Below are 20,584 nucleotides of genomic sequence, written 5' to 3'. Positions count from 1 at the left end.
GAGAGAGAGAGAGAGAGAGGGGCCAAAGGCAAAACAATGACAATGACAACAACAAGCGACACCAGAGATCTGCAGTGTTCCAGAAATCCCCCCGTTGATGAATCCCGCCGCCCACGTACGGGCCTCAGTGTGCCTCTCATTGACGTAATTTAGCATTTACATGACATCATCCCATTGCAGGCCCAGCACTAGGTGTGTGTGTCGCTGTGTGTGTGTGTGTGTGTGTGTGTGTGTGTGTGTGTGTGTGAGAGTGAGTGTGCCAGCATCTGAGAGAAATGGAGGAGGAGGAGGAGTACTGAGGGGGAGGGAGTGAGAGAGCGAGAGAGAGAGGTACATAGAGAGAGGGAGAGGGAAGTAGGGAGAGAGAGGGAGGGAAGAGGAGTGAGGGTGGGAGAGGTAAAATGAGCAAGAGAGTGAGAAAGGAGTGAGTGTGTGCCAGAAAGGGAGGTAAGCAGAGAGAGAGAGAGAGAGAGAGAGAGAGAGAGGGAGGGAAGTGGAGCGAAAGAACAAGGTAGAGAGAGAGTGAGAGAGAGAGAGAGCAAACGGTAGAGAGACAGCAGTGAGGGAGGGAGAGAGAGTGAGGCCTAATGCCTAATTTGCCTTTTTGTCATGTGTGGCGGGTTTGTCCGTGGTGGGCCGTGGCATGCAGGGCTGGCCCCGAGCGCCACGCCATCTGTTGCGCACGCCAACTCAGCCATTTTGGGCTCTCGTGTGTCTCATAGCCTCCACCTTGTCAACCGCCGGAGGCCGACACACACACACACAGACACACAAACACACATACACACACACACAGACACACACGCACACAGACACAAACATACACACACAGACACACACAGACACACGCACACACACACGTGCATGCAATCACGCACACGCAAGACACGAAAACAAATACGGCCTCCATGTTGGAAAAACATTTTAGAGATCAGTGAGTGCAGAAACAAAGGGGAGGGGGGAGGGTTTAATGCTGAGTCCAATTGTTCACGGTTCAGTTATTGATTAGCTTTACGGGTCAATCAATCATCTGAATTATGGTGTTTGGTTCCCGGTTCCCAACAAGTTGAAACTTCATGTTGTTTGCTTTGTTTGATGACTTTTTTTTAATCATACTTGATAAGCAACTCAAATAATTCAGACACAATCAATATGCAACTAACAATCACCCTGATTACAATTAACCGATACCAAGAACAGATGCAAGGCATAGTAATATCGTCACCAGAATGATCTCGGCCTTTTTCATATATCAGCAATATTATTTAGTTTTTTAATTGTTTACAATTAAAAAGCAACCGTTATGATGTATTTATTGCCCTTTAAGGTAGAGGGGGAGCCATGATCACTTGGGCCTAGTGTCTCTTGCTCCATTCATGCTGGGTTCATTCTCCTTAAAGGAGGGGTACATTTCTGCATATAGTTCAAACTCGGCAAGTACCTGCGTACTTGAAATAAGAACTGCGTAGATGTTTCGCAAAAGATAGAGAGCGGCCGGTACGCTGGATGAGGGACCGCAGGGTGGAAGGGCTTTAGACAAGGAGCCGAGGCGAGAGAGATGGACAAGGACCAGAGAAAATAGAGTGTGTGTCTGTTAGTGTGTGTGTGTGTCTGTGATTGGGAAAAAGTGAAATAAAGAAGCCTGCTTATGTATCTTTGAATACAGACGAGAATGAAGAAGGCCAGTCATACACTTAGAAGACGGCATGATGACACAGATCGTGCAGGGATCTCTGAACAGACACACACACACACACACTCAAACACACACACACACGCACCGTGAACGAGGGGGTCCTTGACGACACAGATGCTACCTCGCAACTTCAGCGGAGAGCACAGCTCTCCTCTCTCCTCACAATGAGCACCGATGAGCCGACTCCTCCAGCTCTCCATCCCCCTCCCTCCTCCGCAGACAGCCGTCGTCGGGAGCTTCACACCACGTTTGTTTTGGCTTTGAAACCCTGACCCGGCCCAGTTGTCCAGCAGTGGAAACAGCTGCAGCTGTCAACGCACGGACAGCTACGTACGTGTGTGTGTGTGTGTGTGTGCGTGTGTGTGTGCGTGTGTGTGTGTGTGTGTGTAGCAGGAGGGGGGTTGAGTGATACACGGTGATGGATGCATGCTACTCTTGTGAAACTTCTGGGTTAAAAACCCTCTTGAGTTCTTCCACGGCATGCCAGGCCGGAGACAAGAAGTGAGCCCAAATAAACGGCCTCGTCAGTCAATACTGGTTCGATACGGAAAAAAGTTGTTCTCCAACAGTTTGTTGTTGTTGTCGTTGTTTGAGCCATTTTAGATGGAGCAAAACTGCAACAATTCACAAGACTGTGTGTGGTAGTCTGGGTATAACTCCCTCGCTTCCCCCGCTGTGTGTGTGTGTGTGTGTGTGTGTGTGTGTGTGTGAAACGACAACTAAATAGCCATCACAATTGGAGCATTTATTGTCCATTAGAGTCGTTTTGGGAACGTCTCGTAATTAAATTGTGTCTATAAATCCCAGAATCGCACATAAAGCGGGGGGTCTGAACAGCGTCCACATTTCCCCGTTCGTCTCGTTCCCCCCCCCCGCTGTGAGACACATGTGACTGAGTGGTGGAAGGGGAGAGGAAGAAAGAGAAAGAACATACACATGTTCGAACAGATTGCCGGGAACATTTCTCATGCTGCAACTCTGTAAAGAAAATGGCCATCAATGTTCAGAGAAGCGTCTCTCTCTCCCTCCCTCCCTCTCGTTCCGTTCTCTCTCTCCCTCCCTCCTTCTTTCCCGTTCCCTTGCTCGATACCTCTCTCTCTCTTTTCCCCTCTCACCCTTCCTCCCTCTGTCTCCCTCTCAACCTCCCTTCCTTTCTTTCCCTCTCTCCCTCTCTCTGTCTCCCTCTCATCCTCCCTCCCTCGCTCTTTCAACCTCTCTCTCCCACTCTCCCTCCCTCTCACTCTCTCACCCAACCTCCCTTCCTCTCTCCCTGCCCCACCCTCTCTTTCTCTCTCTCTCTAACCCTCCCTCCCTTTCTTGTACGACCTTGGGTGAAAGACGGCTCCCATTCAAATAACTATATAAGGGGGATTTCAGGGGTTAAATAATGGAGGGAGGGGTGGGGGTTCTGTTTCAGCTGGTGTGAAAGGGGGAGCAGTAAAACTTTTATTCATCACAGGGTGACACTCTGGAGAAGCTAATGATTCATGGACTTTGGCGGGGGGGAATTAGGTTGAGGTGGTGGTGATGGAGGAGGAGTTGGGAGCAGGGGTGTCAGGGTGTGATGCGGAGCGGAGAGCGAGCGAGAGAGAGAGAGAGAGAGAGACAGAAGGGGGGCTCAATGGGGTTTGAAAACTGTTGTCACACACCAGCGGACAGGTGTCTGATGTCAAGTAACTCAATCCCTTAAAGGTTTTCTTTCTTTCTTTTTATCCGAGGGATTTGGCGATACAGACTGCGGCTGGGGAATATGGAATCCCCCCCCGGGACCCCACACGGCCACTAGGGGGCTTTTGATTAGGACAAAAGGGGTGTGTGTGTGTGTGTGTGTGTGTGTGTGTGTGTGTGTGTGTGTGTGTGTGTGTGTGTGTGTGTGTGTGTGTGTGTGTGTGTGTGTGTGTATGGCATTCGGGTGCGTAAGCCATGTATTTTCCCCAACGTCATGGTATATATATATATCAGTATCAGTAACTAATCTCATTCTGTGTATATTTTAGGTATTGGTCTGATCATTAATATAACACACAATTAATGGTGTGTTTGTTTTTTGCACCACACAGCTGGGTCAACACATGCCGGGTACCATAGGGTCTGTTCAATGCGGGGGGGGATTCACCAGCCATTGTCCCGGTGTATTCATGGCTGCGCTGGGTTCCTTGGTCCACACTGCAGCACTGATAACGTGAATGGAGCGCGCCCGTAATTAATGTTACGAGTCCCACCTGTGTTTGCCCGGCTATTGCGACACTTTGCGGTGAAGAAAGGAGAGAAGGCAACGGGAAAAAACACACCAGACAAAACAGACCTCAAATCAACGGTCCAACCTTTGTGTCGGGCCCACACGCAGGCACGCGCACACAAGCCGGCACGCGCACACACAGACACACAATGACAATGCCTCGGGCACCCCGCCCATAAAGGGGGTCTGTTCAGAGTGTGTGAGAGAGAATGGAGGTGTGTGTCCGCTTACATTCGGCGTTGGTGAGGTGCACCAGCAGAGCCAGGAGCAGCGACAGCAGCAGAACCTTGGGCCAAGGCGTCGGCCCGGTGACGGCTCTGCGCACGGCGGGACAGCTGGGCACCTGCATGGTACTGGCAGCCTGGTGGCGCGCTGGCTCACAGAGCCACGGGAGTCAGGTCTGGTCCGATCGCTCAGATGCAGGGTATTCACAGCCTGCAAGGAGGAGAGAGGGGAGAGGAGAAAGGGGAGAGGAGGAGAGGAGAGAGAGAAGAGGGGAGATGAGTAGAGTAGAGAGGAGATGAGGGGAGGAGAGGGGTTTAGGAGGAGAATAGGAAGGAGATGAGGAGGAGAGGAGATGAGGATAGACAGGAGAGAAGGGAGGAGGAAAGAATAAAGGAGGGAGAGGGAGAGGAGGAGAGAAGTGGAAAGAAGGAGAAAGAAGAGAATGCGTTAGACAAAGCTGTTTGGCTGCATGGGTTTTATCTCTTCCTGCACATTTGTGTCATCCTCTTGCTGCCCCCACCACACACACACACACACACACACACACACACACACACACACACACACACACACACACACACACACACACACACACACACACACACAGAAAGTCGGGGCTGCAGCTGACAGGGAAAGAGGAAGAGGCTGATGTGCTTGCGGGCTACGTTCTGACACTCCTCTAAACGGAACAGTCACTTTGCACACTGCCACACGTGCACGCCGACACTAAGTGTGTGTGTGTGTGTGTGTGTGTGTGTGTGTGAGAGCAGGGGAGATAACTTGCACACATGAAGGGGTGCACATATACGTTTGTCTCCCGCTCTCTATGCAGAGGTTGTGAAGGCAGAGAGCTTTATTCTCTGGCTGTTGGCTCAGATCAGTGATGGCATGCCGTGGTTCTGAACACGGCCCGTCGTCTTCGTTTCATTTCACAACTTTGTGTGGGAACATTGTTCGTCCATCCCTCAGCAAAATGAAGCCGTTTGTACCCGACGTGAAAAACCCAAACCATAATGCAAATAACATTATTATTATTAATAAAGTTGTATTATTAATTATTAATAACAATGATATTTAATCATAACACAATTAGCAATATTTCTTACATTTTAATAATAATAATTATGCTTTAGGATTCAGACAGAGTGAAACGCTAATGCTAACATATCCCTGTTAGAGTGCCTAAACGCTATAAATACGTCAGTTGTACAACGGCAGGCTGCTGAACAGATGCCTACAATAGCAAACCGACGTCTACTCGATTCTCCTCCCCATAATGCAGTGCCACAAGTGAGAGACCCAGTGGGCTCCGACACAGTTTACCCCCATCCATCCCCCACTCCGTGGGCCTTAATAGCTGAGAGTGCCTTTAAATGGATTAGAGGTAAAATTAAGTGTACTCCAAATCTATACAATGTGATAAAGTAGCCTAGCTTTAACACAAACACACACTCACACGCACGCACACACACACACACACACACACACACACAGACACAGGGTACACAAGCCCATCCTTCAAATCGGTTCAAGTGCTACTTTAACAACAAACGCGATCCGTAAGACATAGTAGGGGAAGTGTTGGCATTTGCGTCCGCTGCCACGGAACCTTTAGTTGGGAGAGGCCCAGCAGCAGGCAGCAGAAATCAATCCGACACAGTGAGCTAGTGTTAGCCGCTGCTCGCCGCCATCCCTTGTCATCCATTTCCTTTAAGCCAGCGTTTGATCCGGAGAGATGGATGCTCTATCTTAGCCGCCGCCGCTGCTACGGCTACGGCTAACCCCCACCCCCCCTGCCGCCGCCGCCTCCCAACACACACACACACACACACACACACACACACACACACACACACACACACACACACACACACACGGCTGACTGGCGCGGTAAGCTAAAGCATGTGATCTTTAAGAAGGTGGAAAGCTAGCGGTAGCGTGTCACGGTGCTAGCTAAGCTGGGTTAGCGCTCCTGTAGTCTGGGTGGTTGTGCAAATCTGACCCGCTGTGCGACGTGAGGCCTTAGCGGGGAGATACCGACGCTAGGGGACGATGATGCTATGGGTTGGCTTGTGAGCTATGTGCTACACGCTAGCAGCTAGAAAACGTGATGACAATGCTGTGAACTCACTAGCCGCACTTAGCTACGCTATGTGAGCGTGGCGCAGACATTTCCCTCTATGCCCTGGTTTCATTATAAAAGCCAATTTTGCCTCCCTTTCCCTTCCCTTCGCGGAGATGAAAAAACAAAGAAAAAAAAGGAAAAACAAAAATAAAATCGAGAGAGCGGAGTATAAGCGTTAGCATAATGCGCGGGAGCAGGCGGTGACAGAATACAGCGCATGTTGTGGCGGATTGGGTGGAGACGGAAGGTGGAGACGGAGGGAGGAGGAGGAGGTGGTGGGGGTGGAGGAGGAGGATGGGGCTAGACAAGAGCACATGTCACCCAGCGCCTCGGAGGAGAGGCGAAACCCCGCTCACGATCGACGGCGTGAAGATGAGCGATGCGGGGGAAGGAAGGCGAATCAATTCGAAGGCAATCTTCGACCCCCCCCGCCCCCCGCACGCCCCCCGAACATACAGACAACACGGGCCTGCACACACACACACACACACACAAAGGCCTGCGCACAATCCCACACACACAACACAGGCCTACGCACACAGAAACACTCACAGGCCTACGCACAATCCCACACACACACTCACACACACTCACATGATCACACACACTCACACACACAGACACACACACACGTTAGCAGGAGCGCGCGGACATCACCGTGGAGGTGATTAGAGCCAATCGGATACAAGAGAGCGAGGGGAACAAAAAAAAAAAAACACAGTCACTTCCTGTCTGTCCTGGTTGGATGTTGCGACGCCCGTCCATCCAAACCCCGAGCCACCGCCGCCTCAGGTAATCAATGGCTGGTCGGGATTTGCATAATGACATGACATTAGGGACGGCGAGATGGGAGACGCACTCAGCGCTCGCTCCTTCCTCCTCGGGACGCATCCGCTCCACACACACACACACACACACACGCACGCACACACACGCGTGTATGCACACACGCATGCTCACAGGCAAACAAAGCCATCTGCATGTTGTATAAGCACCAGCGAGGGGGTGGGACGCGATGCCAGGAACCCAGCGTGGCGCTGGAGGCTAGTGTCGGGCTAGTGTCGGGCTAGAGGCTACGTTGTCCCATGGTACCTGCTAAAGCGCTAAGAGATGATCCTATCCCTTCAGCGTTTAGGAAATGGGTGGGTGGACGGCCTATGCTCCCATACGGTGGGAGGGACGGTTACTGGAGCGCAGTGCTGCACGATTATGACACAATAAATGAGAAACATTATTTTTGCCCGATTTTGCGATTATGATTATTAACATTATTATCGATTTCATTAACATCCTGTGGCGCATACTGCGTGATACAAAAAACTATGATTATTAAGCAGCGGCGGGGTTTGTTATTTGATTTGAACGCGACCGGCGTACAGAACCTGATTTATTCTAGTTCATAGATCTTTTGTCTTATTTAATAAAAAATAGCAATTAGCTAATTGCGGAAGTCAAAATCGGGATCTTGGTTAATATGCTATTAATTTTACGGGCCTACAGGAGAAGGACCATATAATCTCCCCATCCTCAGATGTTGCCACCCACCGTCACCCATTTCAACGTCTCCTGGCAGCGTGGCCATTTCCCCTCTCCCTTTCTCTTGGAGGGCGCCGTTCAATTTCACACATGGCGACGGTGCCACCGGAGCCTTCCATTGACGTTTATTGCGGCAGAGCGGGAATAAAGGAAGGATGAAAGAAAAACAAATCTAGTTCTTCTCCCCCCCCCCCCTGCATGCCCGCGCCCCCCGGTGGCATTGTGGTGTTCCCATTCAGCAACACTTCATTCAAAGGGTTTGGCTGCTGATAGCGATCATGCATTATTAAACAAAGCCTGACAACATGCACATTGTTAATTAGAAAAAAAGAGAGCTGGGAGGGGGGGCGGGAACGGGGGGGGCGGAGGAAGGAAATTCGAGGAGCTGTGGAGCTGTTGTTCTATCTCTTCCTCCTGATGCTTATCAGGGGGAGGGAGAGTGAGAGACAAAGAGGGGGAGACGGAGAGAGAGAGCGATCTCCTAGCAGGCTTTTCTACTCTGCCGTCGAAGTGTGTGTATCTCTGCCATGATTAACCCAATCCCAGGGTCATTGTTGGAGCATTATCATTAGTGTGTGTGAAGGAGGCTGGGAAATAAAAGGTTGTAGTGCATTTCGAGCCAATAGCTATCTGTTGTACATGATGATGGCTTTTACTGCGATATCTGAGCGGAATGGCCAAAGTCTGAGGCCAGGATCGCATCTATCACCACAGCTTCGGTATCAAAGTGTAATGGTCCACTTAGAAACAAGACGGCAACAAATTGGAGTTTGGTGTTGGTTTTAATGAAAACATAGCTGCAAAAAGCAGAACATTTTTGCTTTTCTGTGTGTGTGTGTGTGTGTGTGTGTATTTATTTACCAAGGGATTTGTTTTAAAGAGATGTTTGTAGGGCTATTTCCAGACTCATTCCATGAACTGCGAAGGAAGGACCCATACTGTGTTATTTTATTTTCTCGCTGACCATATAACCCCAGTAATACTGTAATTAAATTACAACCATCTAGACTATATTTCCCCCCCTCCACCCTCTTCCATGCCTTACAAGGACAAATCACATAACCTTTAAAAATGAGGGGGGTTTTCACAGCGTCGGCACTAGGGTGTGTGAGGGGGGTTTTTGTCCACGGCCCCGCCCATCGTACCTCGGAAGGTGAAGGGATGAGAAATCTTTGCTTCGCTTTATAAACCCACACCTTTTCCCATTTCCCACCCGGACGAGGGGAGTTAAATAATGCAGCCGTTCACCCAGCTCATCTGAATATAATCATATGCAGGGCTCCAGCAGTAAAGGGGGGCCCAGGAAGGGGGTGGGTCCTTATGCGTCCTAATGGTTTCTGTGATCTTCGCTGACCTTTTTCCCCAAAGATGAAGAATCGAGACGAGCCCTGGAACTCAATTACTGCTCAATTAAGGCGGGAAAGCCGCCATACGCATACCTGGTGATTTCTGACAGTCAAAGGGCACACCTCTTGGAGGCCAGTGTTCACCAACCCATGCACACACACACACACACATACGTGCACACACATACGTGCACACACACACACGCATGCATGCGCACACACACTCGCGCACAAACACGCACTCGCGCACACACTTGCACACACACACGTGCGCACCCACACACATGTGCACACACACACTCGTCCACACACACACACATGTGCACACACACACTCGTCCACACACACGCACACACACATTCCACCACTGCCGCGGGAGGAACGGTGGCATTGCGGTAAGAAAGGGAAGAGCTAGTGCATAAAGATGGCTGCTCATCACACACTCACGTTGTCGCACCCTCCGGTGGTCATTTGAATATATCATGTGACCGTGGTTATGAAACATTTCTACACACGCACACACATACTCACAAATGTGTCACCGCCCCCAACGCTATAAAATAAACAGAGTGTCGGTTTAAAGCCTTGTGCTACCTGGGATGCTAGGTACGTGCCAGGATACCAGCTTTGGTCTTTCCACCCCCCCATCACGCACAGACACACACTCACTCGCTCTATAAGGTGCTGTCAGATATTAAATTAGTTTCCCTTGTTCCACTTCGAACGCTGGCACTTCCTCAATCTTTCATGAGCACTACCTGATGAGCCTGTCTCTCTCTCCCTCTCTCTCTCTCTCGTCCTCAAGGTCCCTTACTTCTCCCTCTTCCCACAGTTATTTCCTACTGATTTAGGGCCAGCTTCAGCCACTCTCTCACCCCCCCCCCCCGTCTTTCCCCACATAACCCCCTTCAAAGCCTTCCCTCGCCAAATCTGCCGCCGTGTGCAATAACATCCCTCAGGCTAAGTAAGCTCTAGACTAGACTCATCTGAGACCCATGACATTCGCCACTTAGAACTCTTTAGTTGCAATACTTAATTTCTACCCCATCCCGCGACCTCACTAGAGCCAGCCTCCCCAAAGTCGTAAACCATCCCAAGAGACGCCGGGCTGTCTCAGTGTAAGCGAAACGGGCTAAAAACATGAAATCTCCGTTCATGCTAGCGTCCGGGATGCGATTGTATTTTCTGTAGGAGAAGTCTGGGAATCTCGCCTCTGATTGGTTAGAAGGGCTCTCCTTTGGATCGTGTTTTGATTAATCCTAGCTGTTTGGGGGAGTTTGGGGTTAGGGTTAACCCTAACCAATCAAAGGAGAGCCCTTCTAACCAATCAGACGCGAGAATCCCAGACTTCTACATAAAACACATTTGTGTCCGGGATAGCGCTAACCAGGCTTAGCGGTAGTGGTAGTGATCATGGTCCGACATATAAGGAGCATAAAAAGATTTGATTACTCTCCAGTTATGATAGAGCCCTCAGTGGCAGGCAGAAGGGTCGCTGATGTCGTTTGCGGTGCGGCCATGCTACCATCGGCACAGAGAGCACTATTATCGCCGCGGGAATCTAATAGAGACGCCCCGCGTTTGTCTGTCTTTGGGGGTAATTGGTTTAAAAGCACCTGCTGCGGCAATGAACTAAGCCATCACTGTCCCCGATCCTGCCATTTTTTTTTCATCTCTCTTGTTTCTTCTTTTTGCCTCTAATCCCCACCAAAGAAGAGAAAAAAAAAGGCTGTTACAGTGAAATGTCAAAGCCATTTCGCCCGCTCACACAAAATAAATAGTTTGCTTTCAAGCCGTTACCGTTGGCAGGGGTCCTCCCACACGAGGCTAGGTGACTGTACAGATCAGAAAGGAAAACGATAAGAATATAGCATATCATTTGATGCACTGTGCGTTACATAAATATATAGATATATATATATATATGTACATAATTTATATGTAAAACTGGAGGAGTTGGAAGGGAAGAGAGAGAGGTCAAGGTTAGGCTTGGGCTATCAGGAAACAGCTGGCTGGTGGGAGGTCGGAGGGCGAGGTTGTGTTCCGCATGTGGATCACGGTGACCCCACGGCGACCTTCAGTACACAATGCCGCGGTCGGTAGCAAAGAGCACATCACACCGTTCCACGTAGAGTTCCTCCCATTGACTCCGAGATCACTGCTCATCTACTATGCTTGTTCCACTCTCTCGGTCTAGCATATAAATCCTAACCTCTCACTCAAAGGTACTCATTGCATCCCTGTGTCTCTCTATATCCCTGTCTCTCTATATATACTTAACCCTCTCTGTGATCCACTCTCTACCTGACATCTCTCTCACACTTTCTTTACATATACCCTAACCTCTCTCCTTGTGATTCTTTGTCTTACTCCCTCTATTAACATATATCCTAACCTCCCTTTCTCTGTGATTCTCTCTCTACGTCTCTCTATTTGCATACATCCAAACCTCTCTCTCTGTGATTCTCTCTACGTCCCTCTATTTATATAAAGCCAAACCTCTCTCTCTGTGATTCTCTCTACGTCCCTCTATTTATATAAAGCCAAACCTCTCTCTCTGTGATTCTCTCTCTACGTCCCTCTATTTACACATATCCTAACCTCTCTCTCTCTCTGTGATTCTCTCTCTACGTCCCTCTATTTACACATATCCTAACCTCTCTCTCTCTCTCCCTGTGAAGCCCTCTCAACCTCCCTCTCTTTATAATTATCCTTACTTCTTTCTCACTTTCTCTAACTCTGTGATCATATATCTCCCTCTCTTGTTTATTAATTAAATTCAAACCATTATGTAAGCCCTGAAGATCGTTCAGGCTCCCATCATTTGCAATGATGTCGAGACACAAAGAGACGCACAAATCAAGATGACAATTCTCAGTGTAAACAATTGTTTTAGATCCTAGTCTTGAATCTTCCATTGGGTAGTGAGAGGGTCAATCTTTTTTAAGAAAGATAAATAAATATATATACCCTAACCACTCTCTGGCTCTCTCTCTGTCCCTCTCTCATAAATATCCTAACCTCTCTGTCTCTGGCTCTCTCCCTCTCTGGCCTCTCTTATATATATCCTAACCTCTCTCTCTCTCTCTCTCTCTCTCTCTCTCTCCTCTCTCTCCCCCCTCTCTCTCTCTCTCTCTCTCTGCTGCGTTCAGATGGATGGCTGCTCTACAGTGTGAGACCCTGACCTGCAGCCCAGTGACTGATTACCACATGGCCCTGTTATGCTGCACATTGGACCCCCATCCACCTCACCCCCTCAAACCCCAAACACACACACACACGCGCACACACCACTGCTCACCAAGCGAGTGGCTGCACTTTGTGGAAGACGAAGATGGGGCGAATAACACGAAACATAACGCAAACAAAATCCCCGACCCAACAAGATAAGAGTATCGCTCGTTTGCACATGTCATTGGACAGATTCCCTTTCCCTCCCTGTGCACATGTCATTGGGCGGATTCCCTTTCCCCTTGTCTGGCGGCGGCGACCACGTACGCCACCCGACGGAAACCGGCACAACAGGTGCCCTTTAAGAGGACAATGGAGCGCACAGCAGGCCCGGGCCGGCTACAACCAGCCCCTGGCTAAGTGTTCAGCGCCTTGTAACCCATCCAAGACACTGTGCTGACGTTGGTACGCGCCCGGCCGCGCTCGACCTCGCGAGGCAGAGGGAAAACACAAAAACAGACCGAAAAAACGACGAGACAAGGAATTAGTTATCCTTCCAACAGGCGGGATCGGGGGGAGACCATTGTGCTGCAGAGCATTGAGTGTAGAGGAGGAGGAGAGGCGAGGAGAGACGAGGAGAAGGAGCTGGGAAGAAAGGAATTAACGCTACAGTCGGCAGCGGCAGTGATTGCAGCCAACCTGGAAGGGCTGGGATTAAATTTACGCTGCATGAACAAGAGGGAGTGGGGAGTGTGTGTGTGTGTGTGTGTGTGTGTGTGGGGGGGGGGGGGGGGGGGGTGGAGAATGATGTTACGTATTATGAACCAGAGAGAGAGGGAGATACAGAATGAGAGAGGGAAGGAGATAAAAAGAGGGAGATACAGAACGAGAGAGGGAGGTAGAGGGAGAGATAAATAAAGAGAGGGAGAGAGACAGAGGGAAAGACATAGAGGAGAGATAAAGTGAGGGAGGGAGAGAGATACATAAAGAGAGGGATATAGATACAGAAAGAGAGGGAGCGAGACAGAGGGGGAGGGGGAGAGAGATACAGAAAGAGACAGGGAGAGATACAGAACGAGAGTGAGAGAGAGAAAGGGAGATACAGAAAGAGAGGGAGAGAGACAGAGGGGGATAGAGAGATACAGAGAGAGGGGGAGAGAGATACGGAATGAGAGAAAGAGGCAGAGGGACACAGAGAGAGAGGTAAGGGGGTGGGGAGGAAATGGATAATGGAAGCAACGAGGCACACAGAGGGAGTGAGCGGGAGGAAGGTGGAGCGAGGCAGGAGAGGGAGAGAGGACGGGGGAGAAGGAAACGAGTGAGGCAGCGAGCGCGATGGGACGGGAGAGAGAACAGGGAGGGTGGTACGTGTGTGTGTTTGTGCACTCACATGTGTGTGCGTGTGTGTGTGTTGGGGGTGGGTGGAGGAGGGGATGCACACTGCAAGGGAATGCGCCTCACTGCCAGCTCTGTCTCACGCTCCGTCTGTCCCTGTGCTGTTAACGGAACCGGAGGGAGAGAGGGATGGAGAGAGGCCGGGCTGTACATGGAGTTAAGGGAGGGAGGAAGGGAGCGAGCGAGAGATGGAACGAGGAGAGGAGGGGAGGTAGAAAGGAAGAAGCGAGGAGGAGGAGGAGGAGAGAACGAGGGAGAGGGATGGAGAGATACCGGGCTGTACATGGGGTTCAGGAAGGGGGGAAGGAAAGAAGCAAGAGAGCGGAGAGGAGGGAAGGTTGAGGGGGAGAAGCAAGGCGGAGGAGGAGGAGAGAAGGAGGGAGAGGGAAGAGGAGAGGGCTTTACATGGGGTTAAGGAAGGGAGGCGAGAGACGGAACGAGGAGAAAGGGAGAAGGGAGGAGGAGGAAGAGGAGGAGAGAGAGGGATGGAGAGAGGGCTTTACATGGGGTTAAGGAAGGGAGGAGGCGAGAGACAGAACGAGGAGAAGGGGAGAAGTGAGGAGGAAGGGAGGCGAGAGACGGAACGAGGAGAAAGGGAGAAAAGAGGAGGAGAGAGAGGGATGGAGAGGGCGGCAGCCAAAAGAGAGGATGATGGGGGCGTTGTGGAGCAGCCCCTCCTCCATCCTTTCAGGGAAACAATAGGTCCAGACTGATGCAGTCTGGACCTATTGTTTCCCTGAAAGGATGGAGGAGAGGTGTCCAGAAGAGCTGGAGTGGAGCTCCGACAAAAGGAGAGATGGCAGGTTCGAGGGAAACCGTTTAGTCAGCCGCCCCGTCGCAAATAACGACACGCGCAAATAACGACACGCGCACACACACTTCAGTCACAGAGGCACACTCCTGGGATCCAAGCAATATATGGCGGATCAACATCATTGCAAGGGATTGCGCACAGACACAGAACCACAAAACCACACACACACTCGTCTACACCTTTGTATGCACGAGCCCACAGAAACACTCGCGTACGCATTCACAGACGCACACGAGGAACAATTTGTCGACCACAAACCGACACACACAGACGCAGGCACTCGCAGCCCTAGCGGCGCACTCGACCGGCAGCCCGGCAGGCAGTTTGACATCCACCCCCAACAAAGCCACGAGCTGTGGGAGGATGAATAATCACAAGAGAGCCAATGGGGGAGAGGGATGGCTGACAGAGAGCGAGAGAGAGAGAGAGAGAGAGGGGAAGTGAGGAGGTAGCCCCAACCAGCCCACGCAGCTTTACAGAAAACTCAGACAGGGGGGGTGGGGGGCGGAGGGGGGGTGAATAGATAAAATAACATTCTAATGCCTGACACTCGCCAAGGTGGAAGTCGACGCAACACAGCCCCCTCGTTGAAAAGAGAAAGAACAACCAAAAACTAACCACTATGAACGCAAGCATTTTTCACTGCCCACAATGCATTTCTATAGGAGTCAACAGCGGCGTGACACCACAATCTTTCCCCGAACAATCGGATGGTGCGGTAACACCATACTGTAATTACATTTTCCTCCCCTTTGTTGTGTGAGCCCGAGCCCATTTGGGTGTAGGGAAATGCGGTACTTAGGCGTTTGCTCAGGGATGCTCAGGGGCGAACACGCTACGCTCACATGACAGCGTAATAATTACAAACGCAGAGACGGGGCCATTATCTAAATGCTAATTTATTGCGATTGTACCCCGAGCTAAATTGTTACCGACAAGCTATAGCTGGCTGTACAATGGTGAGTGCCGAGCGAAGACCAAGGATGGATGGGAAGCTCACTTAGCGCCGTCGCGGTGTGTGTTGTGGTGTGTGTGCGCACGTCGTGGGCGTGTGAATGTTGTGTTTTCACCGCAAGGAATGTGCGACAACACCCTGAGCCACGCTAAAGTCTAGGTGCATGTTGTTTCATCTAGACGTAGTTACAGAATTATAAAGACAAAAAAGGCTCCGCAGGTATGGAAATGTTGTCCTTGAGGTTGGTAATCAACTGGTTCCTGTGGTTTTATTCATGACGAGGAAGAAACATGCTTAAGAAAACCTAGCTAATTAAAACTACACAAATTGCAAATGTGCAAGTGCAAAGCGACGGGCAAGCTGTACTTAAAAACAGGACAAACATAACAGGTCTTTGCTAAATACGAGGCATTAGTAGATTCACACAGCCGACACAACCTAGGTTGATTGACCATTTTGGCTTAAACTGTTTCAATAATTCACCAGTGTTACGATTCCCAAGCTATTTAAGCAAATGCTTTGATGAAGTTTCAGCCGTCTCCACAAAACGGAGAAGATAAATGTAAATCTATATTCGGTTCCTGTTCTCGGGCCAGGTCCTGGTTCTTCTCATAAAAGCAGTGATGGAGGCTGCTTAAGCATCTCAAACAAGGGAATATATACGGTTCGGCCCAAGGCCCGGGCTGTAACTCTTCCCGTTGTAGTTTCAGCGAGACAAATACTAGCGGTCACAGCATTAGCGACGAAATAGATTCCCAGCACATTGCGGCACTCCACAAGAAGACATGGTATCAAAAAGCCGCTCAAGGCACATGAATGAATGTCCTTTTTTATTGTCCGCTCTTTGCGGATTTGAATAGAATTCAAATGCCACCTTCAAAAAAAAAAAACTGCCATTACAGGAAATCAAAATGCTGTGCCGAGCATCTGCCAGAACGAGGACATTTCCCTCCGTTTTGTTTTTTTTATCGCATTCTGACATTTCACACAACTTCTGTTCACACAGCTTCGCCGCGACAACAACCGAAATGAAAGCCGTGCAAATAAAAAAGCAAAGCAGCACAACACAAGGCAGCAACTTATCGCGTCGGCCTTCCATCGACCCCAAAACAAAAACACACATATTCCTCCCTGTTCCCCCAGTCCCATCCGCCCACTCTTTGTCCAAACACGCCCCGTGATTAAGACCCAGCGGCAGCACTGCCGTGTCTCCCCGCTTGTCAGCGTCCCCTCATCACCAAGGGCCCTCCGTTGACTGACAGCCCGGCCGTGCCTTATCATTAACCGGGGCCGCCCACGCATCCTCGCAGGGACTCAGTTGACAGAGGTACCAGGGTCTGCACAGCTCCCACCTCCCTCATACCACCCCTCCTCCTCCACACTCCTCCCCTCCAGCCAGCCAAAGTGTCATCTAAATGCGATAGGGCCGGGGTGCTGGGGGATTACGCACTGCATAATTACCTATTTAAAGGCCCTAATTGAGCATTTCATTAAGAGACTGGCACTGAGATTTTGCCGGAGAGGGCACACAACAGGGACTGGAATCTGAGTGAGTGACTGTGTAAGGTGTGTGTGGGTTTGTGCAAGTATGTCTGCCTTTGTAAGCGTGTGTTTGTGTCCGTGTATGTTTGTGCAAGTGTTTGCGTGTTGGTGTGTGTGCGTGTGTCTGTGTGTGTGTGTTTGTGCAAGTGTTTGTGTGTCTGCAATTGTGTGTGTGTATGTGTGTGCGCGCGCATTTGTCTGTGCGTGTGTGCATGCACACAGTTTTGAAAACCTCATCAGATTGCAACCTTGGGTTGCAGAGGCTAGCCTTGATAGCAGGCAGGTCTCACTGCCCACTTCTAAAGGCAAACAGTCCTTGAGTCTTTGTTTACAAAGCACTTGGTCCATTTAGCCAATGCACTTATCGCCAGATAGTGCAGTTACACTCGTTACCCCGTTGATATAATTGACTGACAGTGATTAGTGAACGGGGGGTGATGGGGTTCCTACCTATGACCTTGCAAATTAAAAGTTGCGCCCGATGGATGAAGTTCTGGTGATGTGGTAAACATGGCTCTGTGATTCGGTGGTGGGTGCGTGGGTGCAGAGGCCATTTGAAAGGAACTATTTCAGTTGTCGTCTGTTGACACATTAGGATTATTAACGCAGGATGTGAAGGAACAACACAGCGCTTCTAACCTACACGGTTTCACCACAACGATTTCTGGCGGCAAGGCACACATTTCTCTCTGAAAGCACCTGTACCTCATGACCGGTTGTATATCCTGCTAAGTATTGAGAAATACAACACGATTTTTAGGATGTTTTGTTTCTCTTCAAAATAAGTCAGGTAATCCACCATTCTGTCGTTCAGGCCGAAGAAAAAAAGGCAAACAAATCCAAATTATGTTCTCTCCATGTAGACTAACTCCAGGGAAGTCAAGATTCTTTATTGCCGGCTGCGTTATGAATGCTAATATCAGAGGCTTTACACCCGTTTCTCTTGTTGTCAAAAACTAGATTTCCCATAAGACTAGAACGACATTTCACCGAGGGGGGATTCGGTGTGGGCCAACGTGCGCCGTGTGCAATGTGTTCAGCTGAAGCTGTCCATAAAAGGTTGGGAGTGAATTCATAACACGATCAATCCCTCAAACCAATACCTCCATCGTGACTCTGTGTGTCGGTGCCAAGGCCTCTGATCCGATTAAAACACGTCAGCTGTGTCCCACGGCTCATGCTATTATTTTTAATGCTCCGAGGTAACAGAGATAACATCATTACGGGATGTGATGTTTGCCCCGGATCAGATGTCTGACAGGGATGCTTTGATTGGTTGGAAGAAAAGAGGGAAAGACCTCTCTGCTTGGCCGTTTGATGAAGCAGTCGTTTTATTGGCACATCAAAAGGCTTACCCCGTCCGCGCAGATTGTATGATCTCCAGGGATCTCGGTGAATGCTTGTAAAAACATCCACGAGGACAAAGGGCAGGGAAGGTGGACCGGAGAAAAAAAACAAAAAGGGATTTCATTTATTTGCCCTGAAACTGAATATCCCAGCGCACATGTGGGAAAGCTCCCGAAACGACCTCGCCGCCTTCCCCGTACCCCCTTCCCCTGAATCTATGGCTGGAACATACACCCATTCATGGCCCAGACGCGCCTCAACGGAACCACATTGTGTGGGTTCTGGAGGGCCAATGTGGGGCACATCATGGGGAAAACCCAAGGCACAAAAGAGACCCCACCACCCCCTCCCCATCCGGAACCACCACCCAAAAACCCACCCACTCCCCAACCCTATCCCCCCCCAAGCCGTTGAAACATTTTGTAAAAGCATTCGAGCAGAATACGCCACGGCCTGAATAGTTTACCCATGACCAAATTTGACCTGGATTGCTGGAGTGTCCGCGCCGCTCCCTCCCAGCGCCTCCCTCCGCGCTGGCAGTCGGGCGGAGAGAGGGACACGGCGGCCAGACGGCTGGCAGTTGTCTGGTGAATGATTGACTAGAGGTTCTGAAGGGCCGGCAGCTGAGGCTGGCGAGCTGGGGGCTGTGTGGGTATGCGGATTTGGACGGCAACTGCTCTCACCGGCTGCAGATAAACTCGTCCTTACCCCTGGGTACACTTTGACCATTGGGGCCCAGACAAAGGTGCGATCCGAAAGAGTGTGCGCGTGTGCTTGTGTGTGTATGCGTGTGCTTTTGTGTGTTCGGCGATTGGAAAATGTGTAGACCATTGAACTCCTTCTAACCCTCAGAAGGCGACGGCGTTCTGTGTCATTACGGCCCCCGATGGCTGTTAAAACCAATGGTACAGGAGGTTTGCTGACTGGGGTAAACGTCAACATTTAACGGCTGTGTTTGAACTCCTTCTGGCGTTCACAAGTTGAGTGCAGCGTTCTGCATTCTGACACTCGGCGAGCTGTGTGCATTGTTGGCCAGTCAAGTACAATTGAGTGGCTTTTATGTGGTTTGAGGTTAAACAGAGAACTGCTCAGGAGCCCAGTCAGCAAGCCCCAAAACAGCCCCACCATATCATCACATCTCCAAGTTTTGCTGAATATCAGCCACCTTGCCGTTTTCCCACCACGGGCGCACGTAGGCACTCACTCACGCGGGCACGTGCGCACGCACGCACACACGCACAATATAAACTCCATGTTATCTGCCTGCTCTGCTCTACCTTAACGTTAAACGGTTGGCTTCCAGGACATCGGCAGATCACTGCAAAGGCATCAGGTAATCCCATCAGACTCCTGGTTCTGGAGTGCCTTCGCAACACAGTGTTGCAGGCACGGCCGGGCTTCTCCAACGTGTTTATTCACGCTCCCTGGGATTTCTTCAACACCCTTTTTATAAGCAGATGTGCCCAGGCGAGCTCCTCCGGTCGCAGATGTGGCCACAAAGTGCACACATTAAGTGAAGTGCCTTGTTTTGTCGCTGATGTAAGGGTCCGCCATGCAGCTGAAAGGCGATCTGATTTGTTAGACAAATGAGGTAAACAGAGAAAGCCGCTCTGAGTTCATATCACATGAGCGCCGTCCACATCGACGCCGATACGAACGTGACGCCAGCCTGACCCCGCCGGTCTGGTAGAAGAACCTTTTGTGTGCAAGCATGAGGTTTGCCGCCTGGTCGGAAGAGGGGGGGGGGGGGGGCATCTTATCGTAATCCATAAACTTCAAAACAACCACCAGGGCTTTCCGACTCCCTCAGCCCTTTGTTATATCACTGTGTGTTTGGCCAGTGGACAAAGGGACTCCAGACGCAGAAATGAATTTGCGTGCGTTAACGGCCCATTGGTGGCGGACGGTGCGAGGGGAAGCCAGACCACATAATCTCTGGTGGGGGGGGGGGGGGGTTGGAGAAACAAACGCCTTTGTGTGTGAGGCGTGTGTCTCTGCCCCCTCTGTTGGCTTCTGAGCCGCGTGCATGTGTGTGTGTGTGTGTATGTGCGCTCGCTGGTGTTGCACTTCAAAGGGGATCTGGTGCCGATGTGAGTCTTGATAAGGACACAAGCGGCACTTGTGTGTGCGTGTGTGTGTGTGTGACGTGAATGCACGGCTGATGGATATGCAAATGCAGTAAAAAAAAGCAAA

General features: G+C 50.4%; 1 protein-coding gene across 8 annotated transcripts in view; it reads right to left on the bottom strand.

Moving 5' to 3' along the window:
- Positions 1-20,584, bottom strand: part of LOC307090792 (receptor-type tyrosine-protein phosphatase delta) — a 361,739-nt gene that overhangs the window by 88,894 nt on the left and 252,261 nt on the right. For all 8 annotated transcript variants that reach the window (XM_079757563.1, XM_079757560.1, XM_079757565.1 and 5 more), the window contains one exon: positions 4,167-4,370. In XM_079757563.1, coding sequence (XP_079613689.1) covers positions 4,167-4,284 — 118 coding nt within the window. In that variant the 5' untranslated portion in view covers positions 4,285-4,370. The remainder of the gene's footprint in view (positions 1-4,166; positions 4,371-20,584) is intronic.

Source organism: Pollachius pollachius, assembly GCF_949987615.1.
Source record: "Pollachius pollachius genome assembly, chromosome: 20".
Classification (NCBI taxonomy): domain Eukaryota; kingdom Metazoa; phylum Chordata; class Actinopteri; order Gadiformes; family Gadidae; genus Pollachius; species Pollachius pollachius.
Note: the sequence above shows the minus strand (reverse complement) of the source record. Positions and strands in the feature narration are given on the sequence as shown.